The sequence below is a fragment of the Felis catus genome, chromosome B2 (genome assembly GCF_018350175.1).
Source record: "Felis catus isolate Fca126 chromosome B2, F.catus_Fca126_mat1.0, whole genome shotgun sequence".
NCBI classification, from domain to species: domain Eukaryota; kingdom Metazoa; phylum Chordata; class Mammalia; order Carnivora; family Felidae; genus Felis; species Felis catus.
Genome location: NC_058372.1, coordinates 118,467,844 through 118,486,106, shown reverse-complemented (window position 1 = coordinate 118,486,106; position 18,263 = coordinate 118,467,844). Strand labels below are relative to the sequence as shown.

At 37.2% G+C, this 18,263-nt stretch overlaps 1 protein-coding gene across 5 annotated transcripts in view; it reads right to left on the bottom strand.

Moving 5' to 3' along the window:
- The window catches only part of ENPP3 (ectonucleotide pyrophosphatase/phosphodiesterase 3), an 89,882-nt gene that overhangs the window by 40,126 nt on the left and 31,493 nt on the right, over nt 1-18,263 (bottom strand). For all 5 annotated transcript variants that reach the window (XM_019831231.3, XM_045058048.1, XM_045058049.1 and 2 more), the window contains 5 exons: nt 10,179-10,258; nt 7,195-7,314; nt 6,566-6,675; nt 5,031-5,096; nt 4,255-4,327 (listed from right to left, as the gene is read on the bottom strand). In XM_019831231.3, coding sequence (XP_019686790.2) covers nt 4,255-4,327; nt 5,031-5,096; nt 6,566-6,675; nt 7,195-7,314; nt 10,179-10,258 — 449 coding nt within the window. The remainder of the gene's footprint in view (nt 1-4,254; nt 4,328-5,030; nt 5,097-6,565; nt 6,676-7,194; nt 7,315-10,178; nt 10,259-18,263) is intronic.

Here is an 18,263-nt window from a genome sequence, read left to right as displayed (position 1 = left end):
ATCTAACATGTAATAACTTGTTTTTCAATCAGGAGTTAACAGGTGAAACTTGTTAAAGTATTAGAACATTACTTAAGGTTATTCAAGACCCATAAGGACATTCTGTGCCTAATTCAACTTCAATACTAGAGAATCATTGAAACAAATTTGGTATCAAGAAGTTTCTGGGGTGCCTCAGTTGGTTAAGCGTCCAACTTTGGCTCAGATCAAGATCTTGAGCTCAGGTCAGTTAGTGAGTTTGAGCCCCACGTCAGGCTCTGTGCTGACAGCTCGGAGTCTGGATCCTGCTTCGGATTCTGTGTCTCCCTCTCTCTCTGCCCCTCCCCTGCTCACACTCTGTCTGTCTGTCTCTCTCTGTCTCCCTCTCTCTCTCTCTCAAAAATAAATAAACATTTAAAAAAAAAGAAGAAGTTCCTGGTTTCACAAGACTTTAAATCTCTCCACCACCTTCTACATCCCTAATTCATAAAGCCTTCTCCAGCTATACCAGGCCACAATACTCTTCCCATTTTAACACTGTTGTTTTTAGCTCAGGAAACAACAGATGTTGGCAAGGATGCAGAGAAAGGGGGAACACTTTTGCATTGTTGGTGGGAATGCAAACTGGTGCAGCCACTCTGGGGAACAGTCTGGAGGTTCCTCAAAAAATTAAAAATAGAGCTACCCTATGACCCAGCAATTGCACTACTAGGTATTTATCCAAAGGGTACAAAAATGCTGATTTGAAGGGGCACATGCACCCCAATGTTTACAGCAGAATTATCAACAATAGTCAAGTTATGTAAAGGGCCCAAATGTCTACTGACTAACAAATGGGTAAAGAAGATGTGGTATGTATACACGATGGAATACTACTCGGCAATCAAAAAGAATGAAATCTTGCCATTTGCAACAACATGGAAAGAACTAGAGTGTATTATGCTAAGCAAAATAAGCCACTCAGAGAAAGACAAATATCGTATGATTTCACTCATGTAGAATTTAAGAAACACAACAAATGAACATAGAGGAAGGGAAGGAAAAATAACATAAAAACAGAGAGGGAGGCAAACCATAAGAAACTACTAAATACAGAGAACAAACTGAGGATTGCTGGAGGGGTGTTGGGTGAGGGGATGGGCTAAGTGGGTGATGGGCATTAAGGAGGTCACTTGTTGGGATGAGCACTGGGTGTTGCATCTAACTGATGAATCACTGTGTTCTACTCCTGAAACCAAGACTACACTGTATGCTAACCAACTTGGATTTGCACTTTTAATTTTTTTTAATGTTTGTTTATTTTTGAGAGAGAGAGACAGAGACAGAAACAGAGACAGACAGAGACACAGACAGAGACAGAGTGTGAGCAGGGGAGGGGCAGAGAGAGGGAGAGACACAGAACTGGAAGTGGGCTCCAGGCTCCTTGCTGTCAGCACAGAGCCCCATGCGAGGCTCCAACTCACAAACTGTGAGATCATGACCTGAGCCAAAGTCAGAGGCTTAACGGACTGAGCCACTCAGGCACCCCTAAATTTTAAAAAAAATGTAGGTGTGAGAAAAAAATAAATACTTGTTGTTTTAATTCATTTTTTCTAGAGAGAAAGCACACGTGCACAGGACTACTAGCATGCAAGTTGGGGAGGGGTGGAGGGTGAGGGATAGAGAGAATCTTAACCAGGCTCCACACCCAGCACAGATCCCAACACAAAACCTGACCTCATGACCATGAGATCATGACCTGAGCTGAAGTCAAGAGTCAGATTCTCAACCAACTGAGCCAGGCACCCCTAAACACTGTTTCAGCTACCAAAATTTTAAAGGTTTCTTAAAATAAAACTTGCTATACATTAAGTCATTACTTATTTGTCCTTTCAACATAGTTTCTGGGTAATGGCTTCATTTTCTTCAACCCCTAAGAATGCCTAGCACAACATCACACCCACCAGAAACTCTTAAAAGTAGACATTAAAAGGATAGCAGAGCAAGAGCAAGAGAGTATCGATGACTGAAAAATGTAGAAGTTAATAAGCTTGAAAAAGAGTGAGTGAACAAACTAAAGTAGCCTTTTGCTTTCAAATTATGTCACATTCACTCCAAACTAAAGTATATGACTAACAATAATAACAGCAATAAAGCCATAAAGCTTTCCAGGTTCTCCATCCATTTTGCCTCTTCTAAAGTTTTAAATGAGGCATGGTCTTAATCCTTCTATTTTCACTTTTCACTCTCTCCTTAGGACATCTTCACTTCCATGCACCATCCACATGCTGCCAAGCTTCCTGATTTCATCCCCTTGGAGCTTTCAATCCATATTCAATTGCCTTCTGGGCATCTTCATTTGGACACCACAAGCCCCTTAACCATGACAAGATTTTCTCCTTCAAAATTGACCCCCTTTAGTCGCCTCATTGATGTAAATGGAAACACCTGCCAGCTAATGATAGCAATCTGACAACTGTCCTTGATCCTCCACTCCACCACCCAAATCCTACCAAGCTGTGCCAGGTCTATCTCCCAAATGAATCTCAAATGCAACTCCCTCCTCCCATGATAGTTGCCACTATCCTAGTTCAAGGTGCAATTATCTCTTTTCAGGAATGTTGCAAAGCTAACCCATCTCTCCCCGCCTTCCTCTGTTCCCTTTAACCCACTCCTCTTGCATAGTAAAACTGATCTTTAGATACAACCCGATCTGGTCATGTTGCTTTCTTGATTAAAATGCCTCAGTGCTTCCCTTGCACATTACATGGCCAACAAGGATCTGCATGATTTGGTGCCTGCCTCCTTCTCTAGGCTTCTTTCTAGCCATTGCCCCTGGGTCACAGTGCTCCAGACATGGGAGGGAGATAATCCTCATAGCGTTCCAAACAATACTTGGCACAGAGGAGCACACAAGAAGAGTTAACTGCCATTACCATTCTTACCATTATCACCATGTCTATTTGTCCCTTTGCCTGTCTGTCCCTTTGTTCATTCTGTGCATTCCTCTACCATGCTCACCTCCTCCCTCAACCAGGCTGTTTGTGAACTTTTTTCCTTTTTCTTATTCAGAGAACTTTCTAACCAGTCACAGTCCCTGCCTCTCCTCAGACTACTTAGGACCTCCTCAATCACCCCTCAGAGCACCTTGATCTTTTCCTTTGCGGCACTTTTCAACATTACACTTAAAATTTATTTGGGAGCTAAACTAGAGCATTGATTAGAAAAAAAGATATGGTGCCTAATATTAACTCAGCTGTATGGGTCAGACAAATACAGATTATAGTGTCCCCTCTCAAAACAATTAACCATATCAAGCGTGGATAAGAATTAAAACAGAAAAGAAGTGGTGAATGTACTTCAGATAGTTACTATGCCACTCACCCTTAAAATAGCCTGATTAAAATGTTAAATTCTGGGATATCACCAAAGTGGTGTTGGAATACGGAGAACTAATGGGTTAAAAATGGTAGGACTTGAGCAAGGCCTTGTATCAGGAATCATTTTGGTTTAATGAGAAAAAAGAAGGGCATTTCTGATAAACCACAAAATCAGGGTACCAGAAGAAATATGCTTTGTTTTCCAATGGAGGATAACTGTTAAATAAGTTTCCATGAAGCAGGAAAATGCCTCCATACTCATGGAGGCCTTCATAGCTTTCCATTATGTCCAGGACAATACAGGCTTCAGTGTAACAATAATAACAGCAATAAAGGAGATGACTTTCTTTTTTTAAGTAATATTTAAGGTCTTTATTTCTGTAGTAAAAATGTAACATGATGGTTTAGATAATGGCAAAACTAATATATAAAAGTCTACTTCAATTTTAATGGAGGCCCAGGAGAGGAAGGACTCTGCTGGGGGCACCAGCATATAGAGTCCAATTATAAGGATCTTATGAATGGAACATAGTGTGTGAATAGACAGCTGGATAGTTCACAACAGACTTGCAAGTGACTTAATTTGGAATGAGCTACATTAACATGTTGAATTGGCATGCAGTATCTAGCCTTGATGGTTCCACTGTATGAAATAACAGTGCTACATCTAAGTTTTCAATGAATGTTTATCAAATGAATCAAGATGTAGTCATAAACCAGGTATATCTTTTAGACTTTTAATTTTTTTGGTAATTTTTAAAATTTTTAATAAGGTAGAGATACTTTTAGACTGTTCGCTATTTTAATGTCTTCATGTTCATATCAGATACATTTGTATTCAGTGAGAATTAAAGAATATTTTACTTTGTGGGTTAGGGCTAGATGACTTTATATTTGTTCAATAAAACCAACTTACTCCAGCACTGACTGGCCCATTTTTATGTCCTGCAGAATCAGGCTCTTCCACATAGATGGTATAAAAAGCAGGTCTAGGGGTAAAATTGAAGCAGAGAAAGACATTATCAACTTGGAATAAACCTACGGGTTGGATTTGGCAAGTGCATAGGTTTAGAACTTGGTGGCAGTTTCCTTCCTTTTCTCTGGCCTCCTTGTCTTCATCTAGGCCCAGTCATTCCACTTGGCCCAGAGGGGAGGTACTCCTAACAGGAAGTAAGACCTTCCTGGGCATGAGCGTTGGTCTGACTCACTTATGAAAATCTCCCTTATTCTTTCTGCTAAGACCTCTCTTGGTGTGCCTCAGCCTTCTATAGTTCCCAGTCTCTGACTTTCCACCCACTCTTTGTTCTGCCATTTGAATTCTTTCTTTAGATGGCTGGTTTCTGAGGCACTGTTGACATGTTGCTCTCTTTCAGGATGCTCTGACTCAGGACTGTTGGCAGGGCCTTGCTCTGGCACCTCTAGCTCCATGAATCAATCCTCATAATGAAGTTTCAGACCCTTTCGCCATTCTGCCTCCGGTCTACATCAGGTTCTGTGTTGCCCCATAGTGCCAGTCACATTCTCAAGAGCAAAAACTCAACTCAACTGCTCTCAGGAATAATTCTTGAAAATTTCTTAAAAAAGAAAATGCCAAGTTTCTTTCAGAAGTGGTCATTTAAAGTAAAGAAATAATTGCATTTTATACTCGCAGATATCCCAGCGTGCCAGCACTTCTCTGATTCTAAGTAATACCTTTCAGCTTTGGGCAGGTCCAGCCATTTCAACAATGTAAAGATCCTCTCTTCATATGGGATACTTCTGAAAAGGAGAGAAAAAAATAATTTTCAAAAACTACTCAAATAAAAAAAATAACTCCACTATATTCCTACTCAGAAAGACAGTTAATATTTTCAGATGTCCATTTTGTGTTCATACACGATCAGAATACTGAAGGGGATTCAATATTACTCAATGGGATTCCTGTTTTCAATACTTATATAGAGATACGTTCGTCTCAGTGTAAATTAAATATATATTGTTTTCTTTCTTTCTCATCCTTCCATCTTCCAATTTTCCCCCAACTGAAATAAAGAACATTAATTACTATCCATTCGGTTTATTTTTATTTCATTTATTTATACATTTGTGTATATTGGGCACCTATTTGTTCATTTTAAACAGTATTTATCAGTGGGAAAACCAAAGATGCTTTCCTTCCTAGAGATGACATTCTAGTGAAGACAAACCATAAACAATAGATCTGATACATAAATAAATTATATTGTGCATCACAAGGTGACAAATGCTAGGGATAAAAGAAACACCAGAGCACAGTAAGGTGAGAATTCAGGGTGGGGGATGGGTTGGAATTTGAAATCTTAGTTTAATCAGGCTAAGACAATATTGAGAAAGTAATTTTCGAGCAACAGCCTGAAGAGGGTGACGGAGCAGGCTATGGAGATACATGGAGTGAGTTATCTCAGGCAGAGGGAACAGCCCACACAAAGGCACAATTCTGGTGTGTTAAGGCCTACTCAGGAGGTCAGCACCAGGTGGGATAATGGGAGACAAGGTCTGAGACACAGTGAGGTGGTTGGGGTCATACCAATAGGACCCTGAAGGCTTTTACTGTGAGTGAAACAGGGAGCCATTAAAGTTTTTAGTGCAAAAGAACGTCGTAATTGGACTTGTTTTTTAAAGTTAACATTCTGGTTGGTAGATAGAGAATAGATGGTAGGAGACAAGAATAGAAGCAGGGAGATGGGGAAAGTGCAATAATATAGGCAAAATAATATAGGCAAAAGATGATGGTTGCTCCAACCACAGCAGTAATGCTGGAAATAACAAAAGTTCATAGATGGCATACATTTTGAATTAGAGTCACAAGCATTTACTGACAGACCAGGTGAGGGATGTAAGAGAGAGGAATCAATGATAACTTCAAGATTTTTGACCCAGGGGCGCCCGGGTGTCTCAGTCGGTTGGGCCGCTGACTACCGCTCAGGTCATGATCTCGCGGTCTATGAGTTTAAGCCCCCCCGCCGTCAGTCTCTGTTCTGAATGCTCAGAGCCTGGAGCCTGCTTCAGATTCTGTGTCTCGCTCTCTCTCTCTGCCCCTTCCCTGCTTGCTCTCTGTCTCTCTGTCTCTGTCTCTCTTGCTCAAAAATAATAAACAATAAAAAAATTAAAAAAAAAAAAGATTTTTGACCCAAACGACTGGAAAAATAGAATTACTACCAAGGTTAGTAATCATGCCTGCCTAGGAGCAATCATATCTTCACGACTACCTGTTATAACTCATATATATAGAAGGAAAGGAGCCATTGATAGCGACATCTGATCCAGGCCAAAAGAAGCTACCAGCTTTTAAACCTTGATACGTTGCTGTCAGCCAGATCTATAAGAAGAGAAAACTTAAGGTAAGTGGAAGTCAAAAGAATAATCTGTTTGGGTAGAACTTGCAGAAATGGTGCCATTTTTTAGCAACTAAACAATATTAATTAACATTCACAAAATTTAATTACGTAGGGATCCACCCCAAAAGTCAAGAACATAGTAAGGTAGTAAGAAAGATCACTCTTTTTTCAAATTGGTAAAACTGTATAGTTCCTCTTTTGCTTTTAAAGAAGTATAAAACAGAAAGGGGGGGGGAGGAAATTAACAGAAAACCCTTCTGAGAAACCTCTAGATTGTTATGTTTAGAATACTACATCCAAGTTTCAACAGAAGGCAAGTTAAGTGAACAATTATGAATATTTACATGATTTAAATTATAATTATAAATGGTGAAACACCTTCCCACTACTCCCCACACTTAGAAATTAGAAAGATCATGTAAAAGTGCAGAAAGGAAAGTGATCCACTATCACACTGAAAAATGGAGATTATTTCGATGCCACACGTAGATGCTACATACTGGTTGCCCTTGCCACCAAGCTGGATTGTTTTTCTCCTTTGATGAAAGTGAAAAATTCTTGTTGAGGTTTACATCATACATATTATTATCAATGATGCCATGGGATTCTGGATATAATCCCTAAAATGATAATTTCAAAAAAGATTTAAAAGAATATATCAATCACTTTTAAGTTAAAATATCATAAGATCTATAACTCATATCTTAGAAAGACGTCATATACTTTTCAGTACAAAACCCCTGGGTCTGAACCTATACCAAATATATATACATGTATATGTATATATGCAGGTATAGGTGCAAGTGTAGGTATTGGTATGTATAAGTGCAGATATAGGTACAGGTATGTATGTAGATAGGTATAGGTATAGGTATAGGTATAGGTATAGGTATAGGTAGGTGTAAGTGTAGGTATAGGTGTAAGTATAGGCATGGTTCCACCATGGTCTAGAGCAGGAAATGAATGATATTAGGCAGATGGCTTGTGCTAATGACATTAATATAACTCTTATGTGATTAATAACTGTTAATTAAAGTTTCTTATATTATGATAATGATCAGCCACTGGTTATACTGGCAATAATAGCAAGAAATGCACTACTTAGAAGCTTTTAAGTATCAAATATCTTGGCTAAAGGGGTTAAAGTGTGTTACCAGCACTTTAGAAGGGAGCCTGCCAAATTTCTCTCCATCTTCCCTTCCACTTATCCATCAATCCAATCATTTTTTTCAATCCAATAACACATATTTATTCAATTATTCCACACATTTTATTGAATGCCTATGATATCCCATGCATTTGTAACTATTTCTAGATAGATTTTAGGGTCCTTATTTCAGAACATCACTATATGGATACATATACACATACACAGTAAATTAATAGCACTTATGTATAACACCTTATTCATATATACATACATATGTGTTATATATAATGTGTGTATATTTATGTATATATGCACACATATAGTCAATTCTTTTTTTATTGAAGTATAGTTGACATACAGTGTTTCAGCAGTTCCAGGTGTACAACACAGTGATTTGACACTTCTATACATTACACTATGCTCACCATGGTAAGTGTAGTTACCATCTGTCACCTTACAACACTATGACATAATTATTGACTGTATTCCTTATGCTGTACTCTTCATCCCTGGGACTTATTTATTTTATAACTGGAAGTTTATACCTCTTAATACCTTTCATATATTTTGCGGATTCTCCCCAACTCCCTACCCTCTGGCAACTACCAGTTTGTTCTCTGTACTTATGATTTGTTTCTGTTATTTTGTTTTGTGCTTGTTTGTTCATTCGTTTTGGCTTTCAGATTCCACATATAAGTGAAATCATAGGGCATTTGTCTTTCTCCGTCTGACTTATTTCACTTAGCATAATACCCTCTAGGTCCCTCCATGTTGTCACATTGCAAGATATCATTCTTTTTTACAGATGGTAATATGCCATATATAACTCATCTTCTTTATACATTCATCTATCAATGGACACTTAGGTTGCTTCTATATCTTGGCTATTGCAAATAATGCTCGTTTTTATATGTCTTTTCATTTTCTTTGGGTAAATATCCAATAGTGGAATTACTGTATCTTATAGAATTTTATTTTTAATTGTTTGAGGAACCTCCACATTGCTTTCCACAGTGGTTGTACCAATTCACATTCCCGCCAACAGTGCGTGAAGGTTCCTTTTTCTCCACATCCTTGCCCATACTTGTTATTTGTTGTCTTTTCCATACTATCCATCCTTATAGGTGTAAGGTGATATCTTATTGTGGTTTTATTTGCATTTCCCTAATGATTAGTAGTCAATTCTTGTTATCTGTGGTAATTATGTTCCATAAAGTTGCTACAAACACTGAATTAGTGAATACTGAACCATTGCTCCTAGGGAAAATAAGGTGCAAGCCTGTAGTCACAACAGTTTAACTGCTGATCAATACATAATCGTGTTTTTGTCTATTTCTGTTTAAAAATTATCATTTAATATATATTGTTGGTTCACTATAACTCATGCCTGAGTAAAGCTTATTTAACACACATATAGTCAGTACACTGTGAAAACGTTTGTTTACTATATGAGAGTTAAAACAAGAAAGGCAGAGTGTCACCTTTTAGACCTCAACTGGGAATATGTGAGCTGGGCAACTCAAATATTTAGGTAAAATCTGCAAATATATATATATATATATATATATATATATATATATATATTACATGTTATATATATTATATATATATTACACACATAATATATATGTACATTGCATACATTAGACATTGTTACTTTAGAGTTAAAATGTAAATAAGTTATAGTTACTGTCCTATAGTAATAAAAGAGTAAATGCAAAGTGGTAAAGACATAATATCCTTTGGTAATAAAGTCTGAGGTAGAGGACTCCTTAAGATGTGTTGTAAATCTATAAATGTTAAAAAATTTAATTTGCCCTTGAGTTCATTTTGATCATTTCACTTACGTCTTATTACACATTAAGGAGAATTCACTTGGTTTATTTCCTTTATCTAAAGACTTATAGCCAGCATGCATTTATTTATGAAACAGAAGTCTTTGTCAAATTAAATACAATGAAAAGATTAGGGAAAAAAGACATTTCCTACATCAAAGTGGCTGTCTTCACACATAACCTACAATTCCCAGCAGACTCAGAAAAGTGGAGGCAAATCAAAAGATCAGAGGAGAATGGTATTTCTCACATCCAAGAAGCTATCCTGGCCTGTCACACAGGTGAATTAGCCTATTGCTGGGACATTCATTCATACGTAAGACCTCAGAGCACTGGATGGCCTCACAATGAGATGCTACCTCCTAGCCTGAATGAAGCCACATGTGCTTCTGAAATGTGTGTGTGACATGGGACTCAGCCACTTCCTGTGTAAGCATGTCTGTCATGGTCAGTTGCCTGTCTATGGCCTGTCAGTCTTGCCACTGGGCCAAACACTTACCGTGACAATAGTGTAATGATTTGGGAAGGTTTTGGTTGGATAGACAGCTCTCATGTATTTTGAATGAATTCCACATGTTTCTGCAACAAAACATAGTGAGAAATTAAGAAGTTGTTTTTTCCTGGTAAGTTTTTTTAAGTAAAAATCTAAACATAAAGTTTTTACAGAGAAATAAAAAGCTAACTAAAGAGTGGATTGAAGATGGAAAGAGGTTGAAATTCTTTTCTTTTTTATTTAATTTTTTATTTTTAAAAATTTACATCCAAATTAGCATATAGTGCAACAATGATTTCAGGAGTAGATTCCTTAGTGCCCCTTACCCATTTAGCCTGTCTCCCCTCCCACAACCCCTCCAGCAACCCTCAGTTTGTTCTTCATATTTATGAGTCTCTTATGTTTTGTCCCCCTCCCTGGTTTTATATTATTTTTGTTTCCCTTCCCTTATGTTCATCTGTTTTGTCTCTTAAAGTCCTCATATGAGTGAAGTCATATGTTTTTTGTCTTTCTCTGACTAATTTCACTTAGCATAATACCCTCCAGTTCCATCCACGTAATTGCAAATGGCAAGATTTCATTCTTTTTGATTGCCGAGTAATATTCCATTGTGTGTGTGTGTGTGTGTGTGTGTGTGTGTGTGTGTGTATATATATATACACACACACACACACACACATATATATATATATATATATATATATATATATATACATACATACCACATCTTCTTTATCCATTCATCCATCGATGGACATTTGGGCTCTTTCCATACTTCAGCTATTGTTGATAGTGCTGCTATAAACATGGGGGTGCATGTGTCCCTTCGAAACAGCACACCTGTATCACTTGGATAAATGCCTAGTAGTGCAATTGCTGGGTCGTAGGGTAGTTCTATTTTTAGTTGCTTGAGGAACCTCCATACTGTTTTCCAGAGTGGCTGCACCAGCTTGCATTCCCACCAACAATGCAAAAGAGATCCTTTTTCTCCGCATCCTCGCCAACATCCGTTGTTGCCTGAGTTGTTAATGTTAGCCATTCTGACAGGTGTAAGGTGGTATCTCATTGTACTTTGATTTGTATTTCCCTGATGATGAGTGATGTGGGGCATTTTTTCATGTGTCGGTTGGCCATCTGGATGTCTTCTTTGGATAAGTGTCTATTCATGTTTTTTGCCCACTTCTTCACTGGATTATTTGGTTTTTTTGGGGTGTTTTTTGGGTGTTTGATAAGTTCTTTATAGTATTGGATACTAACCCTTTATCTGATATGTTATTTGCAAATATCTTCTCCCATTCTGTTGGTTGCCTTTTAGTTTTGCTGATTGTTTCCTTCACTGCGCAGAAGCTTTTTATTTTGATGAGGTCCCAGTAGTTCATTTTTACTTTTGTTTCCCTTGCCTCCAGAGACGTGTTGAGTAAGAAGTTGCTGAGGCCAAGATCAAAGAGGTTTTTGCCCGCTTTCTCCTTAAGGATTTTGATGACTCCCGGTCATACATTTAGGTCTTTCATCTGTTTTGAGTTTATTTTTGTGTATGGTGTAAGAAAGTGGCCCAGGTACATTCTTCTGCATGTCGCTGTCCAGTTTTCCCAGCACCACTTGCTGAAGAGACTGTCTTTATTCCATTGGATATTCTTTCCTGCTTTGTCAAAGATTAGCTACCCATACGTTTGTGGGTCCATTTCTGGGTTCTCTATTCTGTTCCATTGATTTGAGTGTCTGCTCTTGTGCCAGTACCATACTGTCTTGATGATTACAGCTTTGCAGTATAGCTTGAAGTCTGGGATTGTGATGCCTCCTGCTTTGGTTTTCTTTTTCAAGATTGCTTTGGCTATTCGGGGTCTTTTCAGGTTCCATACAAATTTTAGGATTATTTGTTCTAGCTCTGTGAAGAATGTTGTCGTTACTTTGATAGGGATTGCATTGAATATGTAGACTGCTTTGGGTAGTATCGATATTTTAACAATATTTGTTCTTCCTATCCAGGAGTATGGACTTTTTTCCATTTTTTTGTGTCTTCTTCAATTTCTTTCATAAGCTTTCTACAGTTTTCAGTGTATAGATTTTTCACCTCTTTGGTTAGATTTATTCCTAGGTATTTTATGGTTTTTTGTGCAACTATAAATGGGATCGATTCCTTGATTTCAAAAAGGTTGAAATTCTGATGCCTACAATTCCTACATTCTAAGTAATGTCAGTTTTTAATAGAGAAGTGAAAGACTCTACAACATTTCTCTATAAAGGCCAGATCATAAATGTTAGGCTTTGTAAGTCCATATGTTCCTTGTTATAGCAGCTGAATTCAGCTATTGAGGCCAAAAGCATCCATAGATGCTACACCAACAAATAAGCATGGCTGTCCTCCAATAAATCTTTATTTATGGACATTGAAATTTGAATTCCATGTAATTTGTACATATCACTAAATATTCTCTTCTTTATTTCTCAACCAGTTAATAATGTAAAACAATTCTTAGCATTTACTAGGCCACACAAAAATAGAGTGGGCCACATTTTGTCCATGAGCCACATCTTGGGGATCATTCAGCTAAGCATACCCCAAATTACACACTGCCACCAGCTTTGTATGTTTGTGTTGCTCCTCTCTTTCTGACTCAGGTCATTATGATGAGAATTTCTATATAACATTTTCATCCCAGCTAATAGTTCTTATGTGACAGCGTCCAATATAACAAAAGTCAACACAACTATCTAGGTAACTGAAAAGGAATTTGGCCTATATATGAGCATAAGCCTATGTCACGTAGTAACATTTATAAAATAAGTAGTAAATAACTTTACTACTTATTATTTTCAGTACAGTTTCCATTTGATCAGTGAAGTTTCCTGTGATCTGTTTTCCACAAAGTGTGGCATCAACTTTGCTTTCAAATGTTCTGCTGTTTTCAATCTGTGCAATAATGCCACTCAAGGTCAGAACCACTCCAGCATTGCTATTTCCTCTCCAACAGTGAAGAATAAGAAATTTTCCATTTCAAAATACTGTCAACTCAAATTCTAAAAGAAAGCTTCACCATTATTGATTTTATTTAGGTTAAAACAAAAAGCAAAAATGATTTTTGTCCAGAAAGTTACAAAGTTTATAGTTGGAAACAATGAAAGTTTTCTCCAATAGGCTTGGAGTTGGTCCAATATGCAGTGTCTCTAATATGACCTAGGGATTATTTCCTTCAGAACCTTCTTGGGCTCCATATCAAGTTTACTAAATAGGACTCTAGTAGGAATGGAGGGGTAAGTAGAATATGAAGAAAAGAGATCTGGAAAAAAAATCAACATTTGTGGCAAGCCACCCAAAGTGGTTCTGATGTACCTAAGTTTGAGGCCTGCCTGAGGATTTGATTTCTAAGTATAATTAACGATTAAAATAACCTTTTTTTTCCAGTCAATACTACCATAAGTCTCATACTTAACCAGAGAAAGACAACATTTATTATTTTTAAGAAGTCATACAATAAGAAAATAAAATGAGATCCAATTCGCTTATATAATTAAAAGAATTTAAGTGGGGGGGGGGAGGAACATACAATAAACAGAAATATTAAAGTCAGTTTTTCTTTTATTTCCTTCAAACATGGGTGATGTAATCAAATTCTTAAATGCCTAAAGCCATGGAGTATAAAATAAAACACAAACTAAGCTACCAGTAATGTAAAAACATGACATTAGTTGGGATGTCCCAAATAGGGCACACCTGTGGACTATCCATGATTCATGCTACAATTTTGGATCACCTGCCTTTGAACAAGAGCTGTTGTAGAACAGTTCACAGAAAGCAAAATATTCTATAATTGTTTCTTCTAGAACTTAATAATCTAAATCATAAAAGAAGGAAGGATACACAAGAAACCAACAAGAGTAGATGCTTCCGCAGAGATAAAGCTAGAAAGATCTGGAAAGAGTTTTTTTGTTTGTTAGTTGGTTGTTGTTATTCTACTATATACATTTTAATATCATTTTTAAAAGTTTATAATTTGTGTATTTTACTCTTTAAAGAACTTTTTCAAAAAGGAAGTACCAACCCCCCAAAAATCTGGAAACATAAATAGAATAAACACATATCCTTAGAAACTATAAACTTGGGGCACCTGGGTGGCTCAGTCGGTTGAGTGTCCGACTTCGGCTCAGGTCATGATCTCACAGCTCAGTGAGTTCCAGCCCTGCGTTGGGCTCTGGTACTGACAGCTCAGAGCCTGGAGCCTGCTTCGGATTCTATGTCTCCCTCTCTCTCCGCCCCTAACCCACTCTCATTCTGTCTCTGTCCCTCTCAAAAATAAATAAACATTAAAAAATTTAAAAAAAAAAGAAACTATAAACTCTAAGAAAGAGCAGAAAACTAAATGCGTAGTAGGTGAAACAGCTGACAGATACAGCAAAAACAGTACGAGGATGGAAGTGTATAGCAACAAACAGCTACATTAAAAAAGAAATTTTACATAAACAACCTAACTTTACAACTCAAAGAAGAAAAGGAACAAACTACATCCAAAGTTAGCTCAAGGAAGGAAACAATAAAGATTATAGCAGACATAAAGGAAACAAAGAGTAGAAAAATACTTGTAAAAATCAAGAAAATTAAAGTTGGTTTTTTGAAAAGATAAAATTAACAAACCTTTAGCTAGACTACACCTCCTCCAGAGAAAAGTCTAGGATTAGAAGGCTTTACTGATGAATTCTCTCAAGTATTTAAAGACAAATTAATGCACGGGGCTCCTAGGTAGCTGTCAGTTAAGGGTCCAATTTCAGCTCAGGTCATGATCTCATGGTTCGTGGGTTTGAGTCCTTCATCAGGCTCTCTGCTATCAGCATAGAGCCCACTTTGGATCCTGTCTCCCTCTCTCTCTGCTTTTCCCCCTCACATGCTCTGTCTCTGTCTCTCTCAAAAATAAACATTCAAATGAAACAAAGAAGAATCAATGGCGATCATTCTTAAACTCTTCCAAAAAACTGAAGAGAAGAAAACTGTCCCAAACTCATTTTATGAAGACAGCATTTATCCTGATACCAAAACCAGACAAAGACACCACAAGAAAAGGAAACTACAGGACAATATCCCCGATGAACATAGATGAAAAAATCTTCAACAAAATACCAGGAAACTGGATTCAACAGTACATTAAAGGAATCACACACCATTACCAAGTGGGATTTATCCCTGTGATAAAAGATGGCTCAACATAGGAAAATCAATTAATGTGATATACCACATTAATAAAATACAGGATAAAAATCACATGATCATCTAAACAGATGCAGAAAAAGCATCTGATAAAGTTCAATACTCTTTCATGATAAAGACTCTCAACATACTAGAAATGGAGGGAAATTACCTCAACATGGTAAAGGTCATGTATGGAAAGCCCACAAGTAAGATTATACTCAACAATGAAAAACTGAGAGCTTTCTCAGTAAAATTAGGAACTAGGCAAGGACCCTTTCATATACCATAAACAATATCTAACTCAAAATGAACTAAAGACTCAAGAATCTTACAAGAAAAGAGGAGGAGAGATTTGTGATATTGGTTTTAGTAATGATCTCATGAATATGACACCAAAAACACAAGCAACAAAAGCAAAAATAAACTAATGGGACTGCATCAAACTAACAAGCTTCTGCATAGCAAAGGAAACCATCGACAGAAACAACATATGGAATGGAAGAAAATACTTACAAACCATATATGTGGTAAGGAATTGACTTCTAAAATAGATAATAAATTCTTACAATTCAATAGAAAAAAACCTAATAACCCAATTAAAAAATAGGCTAAGGATTTGAATAGATACTTCTCTGAAGAAGACCTACAAATGACCAATACATACAAGATGATCAATGTCATTAAACATCAGGAAAATGCAAGTCAAAACCACAATGAGATATCACTGCACACCTGTTAGGATGGCTATTATCAGAAACACAAAAGACATGTGTTAGTGAGGGTGTGGAGAAAGTGCAACCCTTGTGCACTGACAGTGAGAATAAAAAAGTTATACAACTATCATATGATCCAGCAATCCTACTTCTGGATATTTATCCAAAATAATTGAGATCAAGTTCTTGAAGAGATATTAACATTCCCATGTTCAATGCAATACTATTCACAATAACCAAGATGTGGAAACAACCTAAATGTCCATCAATAGATAAATGGATTTTTAAGTGGTGTATATATGCAACGGAACTTGATTTGGCCTTAAAAAAATGAAACCATATAAATGAATCTTGAGGACATTAAATGAAATAAGCCTGTTACAGAAAGACGAATACAAATAATTCCACTTATATGAGATCTAAAAGAGTCAAGGTCTTAAAACAAAGAATAGAATGGTGATTTCCAGGGTCTGTGGGGAGGAAAAAAATGGAGAGTTGCTAATCAATGGGTATAAAATTTCATTTACGCAAGATGAATAAATTCTAGAGATCTGCTATACAACATTGGGCCTATAGATAACAATATTTCATTATACACTTAAAAGGCTGTTAAGTGGTTATATCTCCTAAGTATTTTTACCACAATAAAATTAAAAAGAAGAAAGAAAGAGGAAGAGGGGGAGGAGGAAGAGGCAGCAGACAGCAAACGGCATCTGCTGTGGAGAAGTTAAGAATTCTATTGTTTGTGAAAGTAAACTTTGCTAACTAACTCTGATCTTCAAAAATCTACAAATGTTGCCTGCCAGATACACCTGTTACTACTAGTCTTAATCAATCCCCAATTTCCTACCTAACTTTCCAGGAAGCCTGACTTGTGGTGCAAGTCGAATTACTTCCATCTCACCTGACAGTCTGCTGTTCTTGGGCCTGACCCTTGTTTTTCTGTCCCCACCCACACTAAGACAAGATAATGACCTTGTCGTCTCACTAGAGTTGAGTCTGAGTCCTTTTAAGCCACCAATATGACTCACTGTGCTGTGGTATTAGTTCATGCTCAGCTTCCCAGACCGCTGTCACCCAACTCAGGCAGCTTCTTGGGATACTGGAGATGGGGTTCTAGACTTCCTTAAAGTGATGTCTGTTGTCACACACCTCACCTCAAGCCTACTTTTCCCAGGAAGTCCTAATCCTAAGTCTCATTCACATCTATTCTTAATCAGGCCTCCTGGAAACTAACAGCCCATTTTGCCTTGGTAGACCTAGTTAGTGATGTCTACACATTAAAGAATCAAATGTTGTCTGCATGACTTAAAAAATACATATTAAACTTTAAAAAGGGAACATTCTCAATGGCCCAATGTTTCATTGGTGTCATTTCCAACCCTGAGTGGGATGAGCAAATCAAATAATTCCCCTTCAGAAGGGGTTCGGTTCAGCCTGGCTAGCTAAATTCCCTTTTGGATACAGAATTGGATATCCCGATTGTCAAGGAAAATTCAGATGAGGAAATACCAACTGGGAAGTGTTAATCAACTTTCCAGGCCAAAGTAACTCAGCAGTTAAATGACAAATCCTGAATTTGAAGCTAATTCGGTCAGAGCCCCAAACTCTCAATGTCTTTGCTGTAGTTCTGCCTCAGGGAATAAGAAAAAAGCTGAAGAGACAAAGTATCTTGTGTTGTAGGGACGCAGTTCATCTCTCTAGAGTCATGGAATTTTAGAGCTGGAATTAACAGTAGAATTCCATAAAGTTAATCCTCTCATTTTACAAATGAAGAAACGAAGGCCCAGATGAGGTAATTGACTTACTCAGGCTCAAACAGCTCTTTTTTAATAATTTGGAGAAAAATAAAAACAGGATTCCAGTAAAATTGTGATAAACTTTGAGAACCTTAGAGGCAAAAGAAGGCCTAGTGGAAGGGGGAAGAAAGAAAGGAATTGTCAGGCAGTGAAGAATACAGACTCTGGAACCAACCCTCTGGTTCCAACCATGCTCTGATATACTTCTTGGCTCTGTATCCATAGGTACTTAATTTCTCCTTATTAATAACTTTATAAAACTGTATGAAGGCCAAGTGTCCTAAAAAGAAGCGTCACATCCTGATAAAGATGATAACAGAAACAATAATTACAATCACAGCTTAAAACCATTCAGTGTGTACCACATATACATTCTCACAGTATTTGCATCAGGTAGGAA